General features: G+C 46.4%; 1 protein-coding gene across 1 annotated transcript in view; it reads left to right on the top strand.

Annotated features, from left to right (window-relative positions):
• The window catches only part of LOC139266641 (PC3-like endoprotease variant B), a gene marked incomplete at its 3' end in the record, with an annotated part of 827,273 nt that overhangs the window by 353,342 nt on the left and 453,132 nt on the right, over positions 1-20,799 (top strand). The window contains exon 8 of the mRNA XM_070884230.1: positions 7,956-8,069. Within this exon, the coding sequence (XP_070740331.1) occupies positions 7,956-8,069 (114 nt within the window). The remainder of the gene's footprint in view (positions 1-7,955; positions 8,070-20,799) is intronic.

Raw genomic sequence — 20,799 nt, forward strand, 5'->3', positions numbered from 1 at the left:
CTGCTGACAGCGATACTAAACCCCTTCTGATTGGTGGTGGGGGGGGTGGGAGGATGTGGTTGACAGTAATTAACTATGTTGCAACATGACAATTATTTGTTGGAAAAGAAGTGCTGAATGTCTGCGCCCTCACTGTCACTTTCAGATGCTCATTGAGACAGTCAGATCAAACAGTTTATGGAGAAGGGGATAAACAATAAAAAAAATATTTTTTAAAGCTCTGTTTAAAATGTAATGAATTGTAAGTTGATGGTTTGCATACTTCTGGCAGGCTCATTACAAAATATCCATACAATGTGAGCGGAGTATAAAGCATGTTACTTATCTTCAGGTGATGACCTAATTTTCAGTATTATTTGACTTGATAATCATATCCCAGAAACCTTCTCCAACAAATTGTGGAGGCAAACACATAAACTGTCTAAAATATAATAGTATAAAATGCTGGAATCGTAAAGCATCCGAAACAGTCAGACAGGTTAATGTTTCACGTGGAATGTTTCATGACTTATAATCGTTTCTATCTAATCTGTCGTCTCTTTCAAATGCTGACTGATCTGCTGCATATTTCCAGCAATTTCAGTTTTTAAGATTTCCAACATTCATGTGTTTTTTCTCTCATGCATATTGGCCATTGTTAGGTGGGGTCTCAGACGACATGATAAATGTAAGCTTGAAGTGGGAGCATAACTTTTCTAACTTGGCTTGCAACTGTTTTACTTTTGATTGGACATAAGGAGCAGGGGCTTCCACTCGGTTGCGCTGTTTTTTTCAGCGCAATCTGCCCGAAGGAATTCCAAGCGCAAATTATGCCCAGCGGAAATTGACATTCCGCAATCTTTTGCGCTAGATTAAAAAAGCATCGCGCTAGAAGCTGGCCCTGCCCACAAAACTGGCCACGCCCCCAGATCAAATAATCACCTTTGTGAGTTTCCACTAATTGCAGGCCTTCGAGGAGGCTCTTAAAATGAATTTTTAGGTGCAAGGGCACCAATGGGCATGTTTTAAAAGCTTTTAAATATGTATATTTTTCAATTTACGCATAAACTGACTATTGCACACCAATATAACTAATGAATAGTTCTCAAAGATTTAAAAGTCATTTTCAGTTATTTAAAATCGGGTTACTTCTAGGTGGTGGACTAGACACTGATTACAATAGCTTATTTTTGTGATAAACCCATTTTTAACTGTATTAATACGGCTGCACCAGGTTACCACTCTTAAATATATCGAGGATTATGTTTTAATGAAAATTATTTTTTCTAAAAATTACATTCTAAAATGCTGCCCGATAGTGTTGGTTCATCAAAGATTTTAAGTTCGGTGATATCATAGAATCATAGAAATTTACTGCACAGAAGGAGGCCTTTTCGGCCCTTCGTGTTCGTACTGGCCGACAAAGAATTATCCAGCCTAATCCCACTTTCCAGCTCTTGGTCCATAATCTTGTATGTTACGACACTTGGGGCCAAAGTTTCCACACGATAAAAAACGGGCGCCCCTCCAAGCTGGGCGCCCGTTTTTCGCGCCACAAAGTGCGCCTAAAAAAACCCTCCGTATTCTCCACCTCCCTGCAGGTCCTCTGACCCTCGGTGCGGCGCAGCAGGAGCTGTAGGGGGGGCGGAGCCAGGTCCCTGCGCTGAAAACAGTGCCGGGACCTCTGCACATGCACGCTACAGTGGGCACGCAAGTGCAGTAGCTCCAGGCGCCGGAAACTGTGTGGGAGGGGCCCGAAGCACGCAGCCCCTAGCCCTGGCCGAATGGCCTCACTGGGGCTGCGTGAATAAGGCCCCTCCCACGGCCAGCTTCTGCTTTCCCCCGCGCCTGCCCCCCCGTCCCCGGACCAGACCGGACCCGACTCGATCCCGCCTGTCGCTGCCGCTCCTGTTCCCCCCCACCCCCCCGGACCGGACCCGACTCGATCCCGCCTGTCGCTGCCGCTCCTGTTCCCCCCCCCACCCCCCCGGACCGGACCCGACTCGACCCGCCTGTCGCTGCCGCTCCTGTTCCCCCCCCACCCCCCCGGACCGGACCCGACCCAACCCGACCCGACCTATCTGCGTCTGCTGCTGCCGCTCCTGCTTCCCTCCCCCCACCACCGACCGGACCCGACCCGACCTATCTGCGTCTGCTGCTGCCGCTCCTGCTTCCTTCCCCCCTCGACCGGACCCGACCCGACCCATCTGCGTCTGCTGCTGCCGCTCCTGCTTCCCTCCCCCCTCGACCGGACCCGACTTGACCCGCCTGTCGCTGCCGTTCCTGCTTTCCCCCCCCCCCCCCCCTCCCCGACTGGACCGGACCCGACTCGACCTGTCTGCGTCTGCCGCTGCTGCTCCCGCTCCCACCCGACTTGACCCGACTCTACTCCCGCCCCCGGACTGGATCCGACCTGACCTCCCCCTTCCCGACCTGACCTCTCTCCCTCCCTCCCTCCTCCTCCCCCCCCGCCGACCCGAACCGAACCTCTCTCCCCGACCCGACCCGACCCAACGCCACCTACCTCTGGCTGGGGATGGGCCCTGCCCGAAATCTCGGGCCCAGCCCGTTCAGCCTTCGGTCCCAATGGCAAACCGCTTCCTAAAGGCCTGCCTGAAGAACTTTCACACAGGTAGGAACATGGTTTATTTTCTTTGCTTATAAATTTTTATTCAGGTTGGATTTATTTGTATAATATTTGTATAAGTATAACTAAGGATTTATTGTAGAATTTAATGACTTCCCTTCCCCCCCTCGTTCTGGACGCCTAATTTGTAACCTGCGCCTGATTTTTTAATGTGTAGAACAGGTTTTTTCAGTTCTACAAAATTCTTCACTTGCTCCATTCTAAGTTAGTTTGGAGTACGTTTTCACTGTGGAAACTTTGAAATCAGGTGTCAGTGGCCGGACACGCTCCCTTTTGAAGAAAAAATTCTGTTCCAAAGTGAAACTGTTCTAACTGACTAGAAAAAAAATGTGGAGAATTGCAATTTCTAAGATAGTCCATTCTCCACCAGTTGCTCCTAAAAATCAGGCGCAAATCATGTGGAAACTTGGGCCCTTGAAGTGCATATTATAGTACTTTTAAAAATGTGGTGAGGGTTTCTGCCTCGACAATCCTTTCAGGCAGTGAGGTCCAGAACCCTCTGCATGAAAAAAATTCCCCTCAAATTCCCTCTAAATCTCCTACCAATTATTTTAAATCTATACCCCCTGGTTGTTGACCCCTCTGCCAAGGGAAATAGGACTGGATCGAGCACGCATGCACAAAAAGAGGGTGGCATCCAAGGCACACGTGAAGAAGGACACACACAAGTTGTTGAAAATCATCACTCCGCATAGAATACAAGAGAAAGGAAGTTATGCTTGAATTGTATAAAAAAACTAGTTAGGCCACAGCTAGAGTACTGCATGTAGTTCTGGTCATCACATTGCAGGAAAGATGAGATTGCATTAGAGAGAGTACAGAGGATGTTGCCTGGACTGGAGAATTCTAGCTATGATGAAAGACTGGATAGGCTGGGTTTGTTTTCTTTGGAACAGAGGAGGCTGAGGGGAGACCTTATCGAGGTGTATAAAAGTATGAGAGGCCTAGATAGAGTGGATAGGAAGGATCTATTTCCCCTAGCAGAGGGGTCAACAACCAGGAGGCATAGATTTAAAGTAATTGGTAGGAGGTTTAGAGGAGATTTGAGGGGAAATTTCTTCACCCAGAGGGTGGTGGGGTTTTGGAACTCACTGCCTGAAAGAGTGGTAGAGGCAGAAACCCTCACCACATTTAAAGGGTACTTGGATGTGTACTTGAAGTGCCATAACCAAAGGGCTACAGACCAAGAGCTGGAAAGTGGGATTAGGCTGGATAGCTCTTTGTTGGCCGGTGCGGACACGATGGGCTGAATTGACCTCCTTCTGTGCTGTAAATTTCTATGATTCTATGACACCCAGCTCTACCTCACACCACCTCTCTCGACCTCGCCACGGTCTCTAAATTGTCAAACTGCTTGTCCGACATCCAGTACTGGATGAGCAAAAATTTTTTCCAGTTAAATATTGGGAAGATCAAAGCCATTGTGTTTGGTCCCCGCCACAAACTGCGTTCCCTAGCCACCAACTCCACCCCTCTCCTTAGCATCTGTCTGAGGCTGAACCAAACTGTTCGCAACCTAGGTGTCATATTTGACCATGAAATGAGCTTCTGGCCACATATCCGCGGCATAACTAAAACCGCATACTTCCACCTCCGCCCATGCTTCAGCTCATCTGCTTTTGAAACTCTCATCCATGCCTTTGTTACCTCTAGACTTGACTATTCCAACGCACTCCTGGCTGGCCTCCCACATTCTACCCTACGTAAACTGGAGGTCATCGAAAACTCGGCAGCCTGTGTCCTAATTCGCAACAAGTCCCGTTCACTCAACACCCCTGTGCTCTCTGACCTATATTGGCTCCCAGTTAAGGAATGCCTCGATTTCAAAATTCTCATCCTAGTTAACAAATCCCTCCGTGGCCTCGCCCCTCCCTAACGAACGCCTCATGACTCTTCGACTCACCCTATCCTGGAACCAGTGCACCACAGTCATCAGTGCATGCGCCCCAACACTCGATGCAACTGATGAGGCCAAAGAGGGTTTTTACACCAACCTCGAAAAATTCCTGTCCTGCGTCTCTGCGGGCAACAAACTGATCCTCCTCGTTGACTTCAACACCAGGGTTGGCAAGGACACAGACCTCTGGGAGGGCGTGATTGGCAGAGAGGGAGTAGGGAAAGCCAACTCCAGCGGTACCCTACTCCTGACAAAATGTCTAGAGCACGAACTTGTCATCACCAACACCTTGTTCCACCAGAGGGACAAATACAAGGCATCGTGGCAACACCCTCGCTCCAAGCACTGGCACCTGCTCGACTATGTCATCGTCCAAGCCAGGAATCGCAAGGAGGTGCGCATCACCCGCGCCATGACAGAAGCTGATGACTGCTAGAAGGACCACCGCCTAATCCACTCCATCATCGACATCAACATAGCTCCAAAGTGGAGGGGGCAGCAGAAGCAGTGCCGCAAAAAAGTCAGTGCCAGAGCACTTAAGGACCCAGCTAAGAGAGCCCTATACAGCCAGCACCTTACAGCTGAACTGGTGTGCCTTGACAACCCCAAGACGCAGAATGCCCACAGCGCTTGGTCTGCCCTCCAGGCCTCCATAACCAGTGCCTGCAAAGAGACACTCGGTTACTCAACCAGGAAACACCAGGACTGGTTTGATGAGAATGATCAGGAGATTCAAGAGCTAATAGATTGCAAGCGCAGGGCATTTCTGAGCCTTAAACAATGCGGGAGCAGTAAAGCAGCTCAAGAAGGCTCAAGGCTGAGGTTCAACAAAAAACCCGGGACCTAAAGAACAGGTGGGGAATGGAGAAAGCACAGGAGATACAGCAGCTGGCCTACAATCATGATGTGCGAGGATTCTTCATCGCAGTCAAGGCCACCTACGGGCCAAAAACCAAGGCCCCACTCCACTGTTAGCCAAGAACGGGGAAACACTCATCAAGGACGCCGAGGCAGTCAGGGCCCGCTGGAAAGAGCACTTCGAAGAGCTCCTCAATCGAGATTCTGCCTTTGACTCGAGTATTCTTGACTCCATCCCGCAGCATGTTACCTGCCACCACCTCAGTGGGACCCCAACACTGCACGAGGTAGCAAAAGCCATAAGACAGCTAAAAAACAACAAGGCTATGGGTGCGGACAGAATCCCAGCTGAGGCATTGAAGTATGGCGGAGAGACACTGCTGGCACAAATACACGACCTCATCTCTCTCATCTGGAGGGATGCAATAATCGTGACCATCTTTAAAAAAGGGGACAAGTCTGACTGTGGTAACTATAGAGGAATCTCCCTGCTATCAGCCACTGGGAAAGTCATCGCTTGAGTCCACCTCAACCGTCTTCTCCCCGTGACCAAGGAGCTCCTCGCGGAGTCACAGTGCGGATTTCGTCCCCTACGGGGCACAACGGACAAGATTTTTGCAGCGCGACAGCTTCAGAAAAAATGCAGGGAACAGCCCTTATACATGGCCTTCTTCGACCTTACAAAGACCTTTGACACTGTCAACCGCGAGGGTCTATGGAGCGTCCTCCTCCATTTTGGATGCCCCCAAAAGTTCGACACCATCCTCCGCCTGCTCCACGACGACATGCAGGCCGTGATCCTTACCAATGGATCCATCACAGACCCAATCCACATCCGGACCAGGGTCAACCAGGGCTGCGTCATCACCCCAAACCTCTTCTCAATCTTTCTCGCTGCCATGCTCCACCTCAGTCTGCATGCTCCCTTCTGGAATGGAACTAAACTACAGAACTAGTGGGAAGCTGCTCAACCTGCGCCGTCTCCAGGCCAGATCCAAGACGACCTCAACCTCTGTCGTCGAGCTACAGTATGTGGATGACGCCTGCATCTGCGCACACACAGAGGCTGCACTCCAGGACATAGTCGACGTATCTACTGAGGCATACAAAAGCACGGGCCTTACGCTAAACATCCGTAAGACAAAGGTCCTCCACCAGCCTGTCCTCACCGCACAGCACTGCCCCCCCAGTCATCAGGATCCATGGTGCGGCCCTCGACACCGTGAACCACTTCCCATATCTCGCGAGCCTCCTATCAACAAGAGCAGGCATCGACGATGAGATCCAACACCGCCTCCAGTGTGCCAGTGCAGCCTTTGGCCGCCTGAGGAAAAGAGTGTTTGAAGACCAGACCCTCAAAACTGCCACCAAGATCATGGTCTACAGGGCTGTAGTAATACCTGCCCTTCTGTATGGCTCAGAGACATGGACCATGTACAGTAGACACCTCAAGTTGCTGGAGAAATATCACCAACGATGCCTCCGCAAGATCCTACAAATCCCCTGGGAGGACAGGCACACCAACATCAGCATCCTTATTCAGGCTTACATCCCCAGCATTGAAGCACTGACTACACTCGATAAGCTCCGCTGGGCAGGCCACGTATTCCGCACGCCAGACATGAGACTCCCAAAGCAAGTGCTCTACTTGGAGCTCCCTCACGGCAAATGAGCCAAAGGTGGGCAGCGGAAACACTACAAGGACACCCTCAAAGCCTCCCTGATAAAGTGCGACATCCCCACTGACACCTGGGAGTCCCTGGCCCAAGACCGCCCTAAGTGGAGGAAGTGCATCCGAGAGGGCGCTGAGCACCTCGAATCTCAACGCCGAGAGCATGCAGAAATCAAAAGCAGACAGTGGAAAGAGCGTGCGGCAAACCAGTCCCACCCATACCTTTCCTCAATGACTATCTGTCCCACCTGTGACAGAGTCTGTGGCTCTCGTATTGGACTGTTCAGCCACCAAAGAACTCACTTCAGGAGTGGAAGCAAGTATTCCTTGATTCCGAGGGACTGATGATGATGATATCTCTGTAATCTCCTTCAGCCTCCCAACCCCCCAAGATATCTGCGCTCCTCTAAATCTGCCCTCTTGAGCATCCCTGATTATAACTGCTCAATCATCGGTGGCCATGCCTTCAGCTGCCTGGGTCTTAAGCTCTGGAACTCCCTCCCTAAACCTCTCCACTTCTCTACTTCTCTTTCTTTCTTTAAGACGCTCCTTAAAACCTACCTCTTTGATCAAGTTTTTGGTCATCTGCCGTTTCTTATTATCTGGCTCGGTGTCAAATTTTTCTTTGCCTTATAACACTCCTGTGAAGTGCCTTGGGACGTTTTACTACGTTAAAGCCGCTATATAAATATAAGTTGTTGTTGTTGCTGTTGTCTAGTGATATAGTAGCTAAATAGACAAAAGAGTTAATGTTAATAATTGTTTACAACTGGCTGCTTTGCAGAGGTCTCCAATAGCAACAGATTTTTTTTGTTGTAACATTAACAATATTATTGTTTAGAATTGTAAAGTGGCTCCATTTTTTGTTAAGCCTGCACATCATCTTTGTTTTCTTTCTACAGCCCCAATCTAAGCTGGAGAGATGTACAACACCTGATTGCACAAACTGCAAAGATACCCAACCCTTCCCAACCAGGCTGGCACATCAATGGCGGAAATTACCACGTCCACCACAGGTACCACTACAAGACTGTTTAGTTTACATGAAAATGAAGACATATATTACTTTATTCACCTTAATTTTATCAATGAAATGCCTTCTTGCTTGGCATTTTACCATAATTATATTCAGAGGAAGGCCCAGAAATATGTCTGGATATGATAAATGCATTGAATGTTTGTCCCAATAAAATAACCCTACTCTTGGATATGTGACAATCTGAAGGAACTCTTAGAAAATAAGACTTCTAACAATTGTTCAGCAAAGGGTCATTAATCTATCTCTTCATGTGTTTTTACAGTAAATATTTGACAGGGTCCTTTAAGTACCAGTAGCTTTGCATTATTATTGGTTATGAAGATGAATCTCACAACACAAAAAACAACATGCTTCATAAAGTAGAGAAATGGTTACACTTTTAGCACTGGCAAATTTGACAAAAATGTAAGCGTGCCATCAGTGTAAGACACGCATATCTATAAGCCACATCTAATCCATTAAAGCTTGATTTGTTGAGGTTCTGTAACAAAATACTGTTGGTTGCAAATGATCATCTGCTGACAACCCCCCACCCCCTGCCAAATAACTACAAAATTACAATGAAAACAACAACATTCAAATACTTTTCATGTATTGAATTAGTTCTCACATCGTTGACATGTGATTAACATTATCTGACTTCCTAAAGAAATTTCAGCACAAGATCAAAGGTGAGCAATAACAGTTTAGTCCCTCATACCTTTACAGCAGGTAGTACTTCAATTGATTCACTGCATTGAAGCACTGACCACACTCGATCAGCTACGCTGGGCAGGCCACATTGTCCGCATGCCAGACACGAGACTCCCAAAGCAAGCGCTCCACTCGGAACTCCTTCACGGTAAACGAGCCAAAGGTAGGCAGAGGAAACGTTTCAAGGACACCCTCAAAGCCTCCCTGATAAAGTGCAACATCCCCACTGACATCTGGGAGTCCCTGGCCAAAGACCGCCCTAAGTGGAGGAAGTGCATTCGGGAGAGCGCTGAGCACCTTGAGTCTCATCGCCGAGAGCATGCAGAAATCAACAGGTGCGGCAAACCAGTCCCACCTACCTCTTCCCTCAACGACTATCTGTCCCACCTGTGACAGAGACTGTGGTTCTCGTAGTAGATTGTACAGCCATCTAAGGACTCATGTTAAGAGTGGAAGCAAGTGTTCCTCAATTCCGAGGGACTACCTATGATGATATGCTGATGACTCCAATTAAGATAGATGTTAGTATATGTGAACAAACCGGGCTCTACACCATCAGTTCAGGTAACAAAGCTGGCAATCTCCTGGTTTCTGATTTAAAGAACCGAGAAGGCCATTCATGTGTTTTCAACTTTCATTGGAGCCTTGAATGTATCCAGAAGATGTTCAGGACGAGGAGATGCAATTTACTGCCCTCAGCCTCAAACCACAATGAAAATAAAATAGCTCTTAACTGCCCGTGTGCCTCGGACAAAACCATTTAACTTCAGCATGGCAGAACAATATAATTTAATCCTTTCAATACATTTACAAAGGAATAAACAAACCTAAGTGATATCAGTAATGGGCATAAGAGGCTTTTATAGAGCAGCTAAAATCTAAGCAGATCAACATTTAAAAAGCATATATAACAGAAGTGAAATTGAATTGAAACATTATGTTTGACTAGTTAATCGCACTTTGTTGTGTGATTTTTTTTTTCCCAGGTATCTAATACCCTTTCTTGTAGAAGAAGCTGTGAAAAGGCTTACACAGTTCATATATCAATATAATAATCATGACTAAGAGTCAGTACTGATCCCTGACATCAACCTGCTTACACAAGGGCCCAGTCCTTTAACCTTTGTGGCAGTTTTTATCGAGAGACGTTTCTGACATGAAAAGGCATTCACTATGGCATAACATAAGAACAATATAATATGTAACAATATAATATATAACAATAAGAACAATAGAATAGAAAACAAAATCTAAATACCGCAGATGCTGGAATATGAAATCAGAACAGAAAATGATGGAGGAAAAATTCAGTAGGTTAGCCAGCATGTATGGAGATGGCTGGATCCTAGTGCTTATACCATTCCTTGTCCCATGTAATGATTCACACACCTTCTACTGTGCTGATTGCTGCAAGCTTTGATTCAGTGCCGTGTAGGCCTCCCGATCCGAGGAGCTAAAATGGCGTGCGCATCCTGATGAAGTCATCAGGATGTGATTTTGCCATTTAAATTAGGCTCTCCCACCTCTGGGATGGGGTGCGGCCTTCCCGTGCCTGATTTCAAGAGATAAGATGGTGGGGGCAGAAATGCTTTGGGAACATGGTGCAAACCGACCCCCCCCTCAACATCTTGAGCCCTGCCCGTACCTTTCCCGCTGGGTGTGGGGGGTGGAATAAAATACCCCTTTAGTGTCTGTATTGATATCTGAAGGCTAGAGTGAAGAGTGTCAGACTATTCGTGACAATATCTATAGGCTGGAGTGAAGCTGGAATGAAGAGTCCTATATTGTCTATGGAAATATGCATCGGCTAAATGGTCAGTGAGATGCTGCCCATGACAATATCCCTGAGCTAAAGTTGACAGAGCCAGTCTCCAAACCAAGATAGATGTGATAGAAAGAAAGAGGGTTAATACTGAATGATGGAAAATGTACAATGAAGAAATGGAAATGTATGCCAAGTGATTTAGTGTTTCTGAATTCTATGTTAATAAGTGGATTATGATGCAAAACAGTCTGATAATAAGGAGCTTTGCTGTATTATAGCATGCAATTAAATATCAGCACAAACATTAGTAGGGCAGTTTGCTTTCAGGCCATAGAACAAAACCAACCTCCTTCAGAGAAAATTGAAAGAAACTCAAAAATCTTCAAAGTGTGGGAGTATGTTAGTCCTCATATTAATTCAAAGACTCAAGCCTTGTACTTCTTTATGATGTTCTTTGAAGGTACACTCCACCTTCATGAAAGCATGGTTGCTGTGAGCCAATCATCTTCAATGTTCAAATGAGGTGCGTGCTATATGGAATTTCCTGTAATTCAGTATAACACGAATCAACATGAATAGAATAGAAAGAGTTCAGCCTGTTGTCCTCTTGAATCATGTTCAAGCTAATCCCTGTACAGTGAATTAAATTTTGTGTTCTTTATGGTAGGACAGACCTCACAGGATTTGGGTTACCACATTATTGTCCAATGATAAAAATCAGCTAGGTTTCCACTCCTCGGGCGTGAAAATCCACAGCCCTTCTGGCACACTTGACATAATAACATAACATAAAAAATAGGAACAGGAGTAGGCCATAAGGCCCCTCAAGCCTGCTCCGCCATTCAATAAGATCACGGCTGATCTGATCATGGACTCAGTTCCACTTCCCCGCCCGCTCCCCATAACCCCTTATCCCCTTATTGTTTAAGAAACTGTCTATTTCTGTCTTAAATTTATTCAATGTCCCAGCTTCCACAGCTCTCTGAGGCAGCGAATTCCACAGATTTACAACCCTCTGAGAGAAGAAATTTCTCCTCATCTCTGTTTTAAATGGGCGGCCCTTTATTCTAAGATCATGCCCTCTAGTTCTAGTCTCCCCCATCAGTGGAAACATTCTCTCTGTATCCACCTTGTCAAGCCCCCTCATAATCTTATACATTTCGATAAGGTCACCTCTCATTCTTCTGAATTCCAATGAGTAGAGACCCAACCTACTCAACCTTTCCTCATAAGTCAACCCCCTCATCTTTGAAATCAACCTTGTGAACCTTCTCTGAACTGCCTCCAAAGCAAGTATATCCTTTTGTAAATATGGAAACCAAAACTGCACGCAGTATTCCAGGTGAGGTCTCATCAATACCTTAAGTGTGGTGCAAGGGCCAGGAGTTAGACTCAGATATGCAAGGTCCTGGCCTTCTGCACGAATTTGCATGGGACCTTGGTGGGGTCTCCATCTGTCCCTTGCACAAAAAGGGCACAGCCGTGGTGGTGGGGTCACCAGCCCAAAAGGTTACCTTGTTCCCAAACTGGAAGAGCAGCGTAGTGGGTAAGGACAGGATCTGGTTCAATTGTGATGCCTCCTGTGACTGAATAGCCCATCAACACTCACTGTCCAGGCTCACCCACAAAGAATGGATACTTGGGGGGAGTACTTGAGGGCTGCCAACATCCATTGGAACTATAGCTCACCACAAATCGGCAACCTTCAGGAGAGCTGGGGTATAAAAATTATTGAACAAGACGGAATGATGTAGAAGGAGTAAAATAGGGAATTGGTAGAAATTTTAAACAATCATTGAATCCCAGAAAGTACAGAAATTGGCCATTTAAAATTTTAGAAGTTTCCAAGCCAGCAGGAGTCCATTTGGCCTATTTTGTCTGTGCCAGTTCTTTGCTAGCACAATCCAAAACCTGCCCCATTCTCCCACTGCCCCCCTCCCCCACTGCCCCCCTTCCCCACTCCCCCTCCCCCACTCCCCCACTCCACTCCCCCATTCCCCCACTCCCCCCCACTCCCCCACTCCCCCTCCCCCACTCCCCCTCCCCCACTCCCCCTCCTCCACTCCCCCTCCCCCACTCCCCCTCCCCCACTCCCACTCCTCTACTCCCCCTCCCCCAATCCCCCTCCCCACTCCCCCACACCCCCTCCACCTCCCACTCCCCCACTCCACTCCCCCTCCCCCATTCCCCCACTCCCCTCCCCCATTCCCCCACTCCCCTCCCCCACTCCCCCACTCCCTCCACCACTCCACCACTCCACTCCCCCTCCCACTCCCCCTCCCACTCCCCCTCCCCCACTCCCCCTCCCCCACCTCCCCTCCCCCACTGTCCTACTGCCCCACTCCCACTCCCCCCTCCCCCACTCATCCTCCCCACTTCCCCCTCCCCCATTTCCCACTCCCACTCCCCCTCCATCACTCCCCCAACCCCTTCCCCACTGTTCCACTCCCCCCTCCCCCACTGTCGCCCTCCCCACTCCCCCTCCCCCACTGTCCCACTCCCCCTCCCCCACTCCCACTCCCCCACTCCCCCTCCCCCACTCCCACTTCCCCACTCCTCCACTGCCACTCCCCCACACCCATTCCCCAACTCCCTCATTCCCCGTCCCCCACTGCCCCACTCCCCCACTGCCACACTCCCCCTCCCCCCTAACCAACTCCCCCAGTCACCCTCCTCCCTCCCCAACTCCCCCACTCCACCTCCCCCCTCCCCCACAGCCTCACTCCCCACTCCCCCACTCCCCCTCCCCTACAGCCCCACTCCCCCACTGCCTCACTCCCCACTGCCCCACTGCCTCACTCTCCCTCCTCCACTCCCCATAGCCTTAATTTTCCTCTGCCTCAAATATTTATCGATATTTTTGTTTTAAAAGATGGAATGGTCTCTTCCTCAAGCACTCCTTGTTATAAAGCATTCCATGATATAACAAACCTTGGTGGGATCTCCATCTATCCAACATGTTGTCAGCCCATATGTAAAAAGACTGACTTTATTCCCCAATGTTTGTGTCTCTACCAGCCCATTTACAGGCGTGAACGGATGGTCATTAGATTAAAATTGGCCCCAGGGACTATCCTTCAATAATGGTTTGTGGCAGAGAATTCCATATTCTAACCATATTCTAATCTGTGTAAAGAAATCTTTTTTAACATCCACTTTAATTTCTTTCTCTGGTTGTCTTAAATTTATGCCCTCTCATTACCATCTCCCTGAGCAGTGGATTTATCTTCGGAGAACCTTCCATAATCCTGAAGACTTCTATCTGACAATTTTTGATGTCTCAGCTTAGATTGTGAATGTCACATGTTATTTGACCATGGATATCACAACCGAGCCCGGTCCTGTTCTCATCCAATGTCCGCATATATATGCACAATTTCCAGTAGGAATCTCCTGAATAGTAATTGGAGCGGGAACCCTTGCTAATATCTTTATCTTCACTCCAGCTCACGGACACTGATCAGATAAACTCGGGTCGACCAAGGATAGAAACTGAGACATTCATGATCTGCATAGCTTCATAACACACGAGGTGGCACGTTTTCTCACCATTGGGGACATATTTTATATATGTTTATTTTAATTTTAGGATCTAGATTTGCAACATATTTTAAGATAAATAATTGTAAATGTGATACATGGCTGCCATTTAACCTCTCCGCCTGAGATCTGGAGTTTTAGAATACTGCCTGGACTTTTCGACTGAGCTACAGCCTCATCATTCCTTCTGAACCGTCCATTATTCTGTGTTTATTGGTTAGTGGGCTACTTATCACACCGAGTTTACACAGCAGGGAACTGGGATAAATGCCAGTTTTCTTTTTGTGTTGCTTGATCCAAGACAACAAATAAATCTCCAGTCCCTCTTCACAACTTCTTTGCTAAAGCATACGGTCTCGATAGATATCTGGCATTTAGTTCACTGCAAGAGAAAATGTCATGAAAAAGCCCATTTTAGTCCAGTGGCTTAACCAGGAGTTTTTAAGAAAATTATTTTGGGGTTGATGGGTTAATTTATTATGTTTTTAACTATTCTGTTCTCTTAAGGCACCATTATACTTGAGGTACCTGTTTAAAACGAGTATCATATAACAGTGACGTGGAGCTGGTAGGTCCAAGTTATCCTTTTTGCTAATATCACTTTTGATTAATACTGGCTGCAGTTACACTGCAGTGGGCTTGACGTAAGGGTGGTGTGATGCTACATCCTGGACAAGGTCTGAAACCAATAACTGGATAACTCTGCCCAAATACTACGCTGTACACCATTTGCATCTGTGAGAAGCTGAAATCGTTTTGCACCACTACAAATTGTATAGTACGAGCAGATATTCCCCTGCGCTGTTCACAATAGATCAGAAGATGCACAGCTGCACTTTTGCAGCATAATAACGAAGTCTTATAACATGTAATACATAATATATTATTTTGCTGCTGTGCATAACTTAGTGTATCCTCTTAAGGCGACAAGGTGCAATTTCTGTGCTTTCCCAGGTCAACTTGAGCTGAATGGGTAGATCATCATCTCATTTAAAGATCAGACTGCCTTTATTTCTTAACATTTTTTTTAAAGTGTAGCACAGAAATTCACATTTGTGACTTTGCACATTTACATATTCTAGGAAAAGTCACTACCCTGTGTTTATCTAATGTCTTTTCTCAGCACCATTAGCTCCTTCGAGATGCCACTTTGAAATGATGCTTCTCAGCAACCGACTTTCTTAGTGCTGAAAACTCTGACCCTGATGATGCATACAGTTCTTTTGGGCTGAAAATGAGATCTGGCATTTAATTTCAAGGTCTCAGCCACCAATCTGTCAAAAGTCTTCATTTTCCTAGTGCCCACTAGAACTGCTGACGCTCACAGCCAACTCTGAGCGCTTTCATCTTTCACTGGCAATAAACATGTCGCACTGGCGGGGTGAAGTGCAATCTGGAATTAAATTTACTGCACATAAAATATGGTGCTACTTTTATTGGTTCAAATACATGCCACTCATAATTTATTTGCAGTTGCCAGACTTACATAAAGTGAGAGTGTTTCTGGATTCTCAGCACTAGTGGGGAGATAAACTATAACCAGTGCTAACACCGCCAATATAAACAGCCACATTGTTTTCCTTTTTGCTAGGACCTGCTTACATGCTTGAGATGTTGACTTATGATATCTGTGGACTATGAACTTTGGAAAAAAAAACAATGTTTTCGTATTTATTTTATCATTTCAATACCTATTTATGCTATATAAGTGTCTCAGGATATATTTGTTACTATACCTCAGTCTATACGTTTTCAAGAAGCACATTCTTCCTGTCAGGGGATCCGATGATTTGTATTGAAGCGTTATACATAGGTTTTAGGACGTGTCGCTAGATTGCATTCGGTCTCCTCGATTTGTGGAAAGATGTAGTTCCTGATTTTAAGTCAGACATCTTGGCATTTGCGGGGCAGCAGTGGCTCAAAAATAGCATCAGATCACTTACTGTCCCACTTACGCTGGCATGCTTGGTAGGGTCCTCCTGATAGTTGGTCAGATTTGCTGCCTGTTTGTAGGTGCAGGCTTCCTAAATAAACAAATTGGGGTCCTATGACCTACATAGGACCAGGATCACAATTTTGTGGCACCTGCTTGTGCTTGGTGGTAATTAAAAAAAAAAAGCTCCAAATGTTTTTTGATTTCATTTTTGTGAGGTCAGGAGGAGCAGGATTTCTGCGATTAGTCCCCTCTCTCTCCGCCTCCCCCTCACTTCGGACCTACCTGCCTGATGGCCAGCTCATGCCCTGCCAGCTAGAATTCATCCACTGGCATACCGGTACATTTGCAGCTTGCCAGAGTAATGCTAATGAGGTCTGAGCCTCAAAATGGCCCAAGCCTCTCCACTGGCGCAGCAGGTGGGCTGCCAACATGCTGCAGCGGTTGGTCGCCAAAGGTCAAAATCAACCTCCTGCCGTATGAAAAACATGCAGCCCTAATGTGGCCAACAATGCTTATTCTTTTACTTCCAAGTTTATAATGTGTTTGCATAATAACTACAGGAATAAGGATTTTGGCACATGACAAAGGTGAATGCTAACATAATCACTGGTGTGGGAAGAACCTCATGATGTATGTGCACTTTGGCATCCATTTTTCCCATTAGATTACATTTTATTTAAAATTTATACTGATGCAGACTGATGTTATACTGATACATCCTGATTAAAATGTGCTTGATGTGTTTAATCATTTTAACTGTATTCAATGTTAGGCCTGGCAGCAACAGAATAAAACATCAACATAAGCAACACTGACAAGACAGTAAAGAATCTGAAAATGGTACTTTAAGCGACTGCCGGTAGTTTTACAACACAGTTTAACCAATTGCATCTTTGAAGCTCCCTTGATTCTAATTTTTAATCATTATACTCAGTGTTACATGGTGACATCTCACTGTAATAAAAAATATCAACAGCAAGAATGACCCCTTTAAACTCATTATGCACTGCGACTATAATAAGATTGAGCAGAAGTTTATTTTCTGCTAAGCCTGCTTTCATCTTCAAGGCCTATACTCTGTGTAACATGCAGCGCTTGCTGGGTGCTCTTCCACAAGGGGCCACTCTGTCATCACATGCTACACCAGGGGAAGAGAAGAGGAACGGCATGAATTTACATAAATTTATTGCAAGGGAGATAGAGTATAAAAGCAGAGAAGTCCTGCTACAACTGTACAGGGTATTGGTGAGGCCACACTGCGTACAGTTTTGGTCTCCGTATTTAAGGAAGGATATACTTGCATTGGAGGCTGTTCAGAGAAGGTTCACTAGATTGATTCCAGAGATGAGGGGGGTTGACTTATGAAAATAGGTTGAGTAGGTTGGGCCTATACTCATTGGAGTTCAGAAGAATGAGAGGTGATCTTAGTGAAATATATAAGATAAAGAGGGGGTTCGACAAGGTAGATGCAGAGAGGATATTTCCATTCATAGGGGAAACTAAAACTCAGCGGCATAATCTCGGAATAAGGGGCCGCCCATTTAAAACTGAGATAAGGAGGAATTTCTTCTCTCAGAAGGTTGTAAATTCTTTGCCCCAGAGAGCTGTGGAGGCTGAGTCATTGACTATATTTAAGGCGGAGATAGACAGATTTTTGAGCAATAAGGGAATAAAGGGTTATGGGGAGCTGGCAGGGAAGTGGAGCTGAGTCCATAATCAGCTCAGCCATGATCTTATTAAATGGCGGAGCAGGTTCGAGGGGCCAGGTGGCCTACTCCTGCTTCTATTTCTTATGTTCTTATGTTAACATGATTAATGTTTTATTCAAAATAAATCCAAAGACAATGTGTACTTTGACTGACATTTTATACTTGGAACAATTTTTTGGAACAATACTATGGGCCCAAGTTTCCACATGATTTGCGCCTGATTTTTAGGAGCAACTGGTGGAGAATGGACTATCTTAGAAATCGCAATTCTCCACATTTTTTTTTCTGCAGTTCTAGTCAGGTAGAACAGTTCTACTTTGGAACGGAATTTTTTCTTCAAAAGGGGGCGTGTCCGGCCACTGACGCCTGATTTCAAAGTTTCCACAGTGAAAACATACTCCAAACTAAGTTAGAATGGAGCAAGTGAAGATTTTTGTAGAACTGAAAAAACCTGTTCTACACATTAAAAAATCAGGCGCAGGTTACAAATTAGGCGTCCAGAACGAGGTGCGGGGGGGAAGGGAAGTCATTAAATTCTATAATAAATCCTTATTTATACTTCTACAAATATTATACAAATAAATCCAACCTGAATAAACATTTATAAGCAAAGAAAAGATTAAATAAACCATCTTCCTACCTGTGTGAAAGTGCTTCAGGCACAGAGAATGCTGCAGTCAGCCTGAGGCGCCCGTTCTTCCCGTTGGGTGGGGGGGGGGGGGGGGGGAGGAGGAAGAGGCGCCCGTTCTTCCCGCCGGGGGGGGGGGGGGGAGGCGCCCATTCTTCCCGCGGGGGGGGGGGGAGGAGACAGTGAGAAGGCTGCAAGTTTTGATGTGCTGATGGCAATGTGCTTTTATTTAAAAAATGTTCAAAAATTAAACAGCTACAAAGAACTACAAAAATGGCCGAGTGCCAATGTTTTTTTCACACTGAGCATGCACGAACGCTCCAACGCGCACGCGCAGCGTTGCCGGCAGGAAAAAAACTAATTTAAATAGTACCCGCTCCCTCCCACTTACAAAATTGGCACGAGTGTAGGCTCCGCCCCCCTGGGCGCCGCGCCAGGCAGACAAGGAGCTGCAGAATGCTCCAGAATCGCGCTTTTTTTTTTAGGCGCCGTTTTAGGCGCGAAAAACGGGCGCCCAGCTCGGAGGGGCGCCCGTTTTTTATCATGTGGAAACTTGGGCCCTATGTATCTTTTTATGAAGACACTGAATCTTTTATTTCCAATTTGGTTCCATCGCTGGCTAATTTAGCCCCAGTCCCACTGCAGCCATACTTTCTAAATCCAAGGGGCTCCCTAATCCCTGATGCTATTCTTGGTGGCCATCGGTAGTTAAATAAGAGTGCCCGGTAGAGACATTAGGGATCATTTTCACCCTCACCGCTTGGCTGGTAAACTGGCAGAGCCGATTACCCACCCGCTATGGAGATTAAATTGGGTGGGTGATCTGCTCTACCATTTTACGCCTAAGTTGTGAAGGTGAAAATTACTCCCCTTACGTCTAATCGGCATCTTCCTGTGGTAGCATAAGTGATGTGTGGGTTGGTCCAAGGGAGTTTAACCTATATCGCACTATTCCATGAGGATACTTAGCTGCTGCCCACTGCATTTATTAGTCTGGTCTTTTTAGTTACAGCCTTCTCTACAATATTTGGCATTGTCACTTCTCGGCATTGGTCTTGTATTGTGCATGAGGTGGAAAGTACCAAATAAATGTACTCATTGAGGTAAATTATTAATTAACAATTTTAATAATTTTCATTCATATAGCACCTTCTCGCATTGAAGCATCTCAAGTTCTTCACATGATGAATTAATTTTGAAGGGCAGTGACTGTTGTTATGTATACAAGCAATTGCAATATTAATAACTTGGGTATAACCTGCTTCATATACTGCTAAATAATCTGTTTATTTTTAATTTATATATTATTGATATATCTTAAAGTAATTTTCCCCCTTCTTGGCCACGATTTTTCCATACGCGGCGGGATCGATGCAGCCGGGGTAGGTGGCATGTTGAAAGCCCACTCCCGACTCAAACGCGCGCGCTCTCACGAATCTTCCCATTATTGGGCTTGTTAAGCCCGCCCTGCGGGCTTCCCGGCTCGTTAAGAGCAAACTGGTCTGATGATGTCAATTGATGATGCGTCATGAGCCGGTTTCCTTAAAGGGACCATGCCCACAATGGTTTTAACAGTTGTTCTGTCAGTGTCCTGCAGCATTGAGGAGCTGCAAACACTGACAAGCACTGCACAGAGGTGCATGGCTGCACCTAGGCTCTCCCATGACTCCCCCCAGATGCTTATGGAGGGAGTCACAGCACACAGGGAGGTCCCCTTCCCTTCCCATGGGTGGAAGTGACCTCCCCAGGACACAACGCAGCCTGGTTGCACATTGCACAGAAGGGCACAAGCAGGGATGTCGTCAGGAGGAGCTGGTTGCAGTGACGCAAACCTTTCGATGATCTCAGTAGATCACGAAATGTTACAGCAAAGGCACACTCAACCTCATCCTGCTGTGCCACTCATCACATCCCCATCACTCTGCATTCCCTACCCTACTCCTGTAGATCCTTACTCACACCAACTTACCTTGCACCTCCACCCATCCCTCTCTCCCTATCAACATTATCAGTTCCACATTTCAATAGCCATCCCTTCACACTCACCCTCATCCTTGTCCAATCATACCAACTAACAACACACAAGGATAGGCACTTGGGTCCTTTAGCCAATGTTCATGTATAGTTAATGTTGATGTATTGTCAAACATTGAAATCTTTATTTTCAGATCTTTGCATTCTTGGTCAGATTTGTGAGCACCTTTGGAAGTGAGTTGTAGTGAATGGTGAGACATAAGGGTACCCCCACAATGGAGGTGAGTGTGAAAGGAATGGGTTGGACATTGCAGGGATGCTTTATGGAGCTGATGTGGGGTGGTGAAACTGGCGCATCATGTGGTAGTCAGGGTGTACAGCGTGAAGTGAAGTAAATGTGGCCATGGTGAGACCATCCCTGCCTCCCAAGCAGCAATGTGGTCAGGTGCTGATGTCCTGTGT

The sequence above is a fragment of the Pristiophorus japonicus genome, chromosome 7 (assembly GCF_044704955.1).
Source record: "Pristiophorus japonicus isolate sPriJap1 chromosome 7, sPriJap1.hap1, whole genome shotgun sequence".
In the NCBI taxonomy this organism is placed as follows: domain Eukaryota; kingdom Metazoa; phylum Chordata; class Chondrichthyes; family Pristiophoridae; genus Pristiophorus; species Pristiophorus japonicus.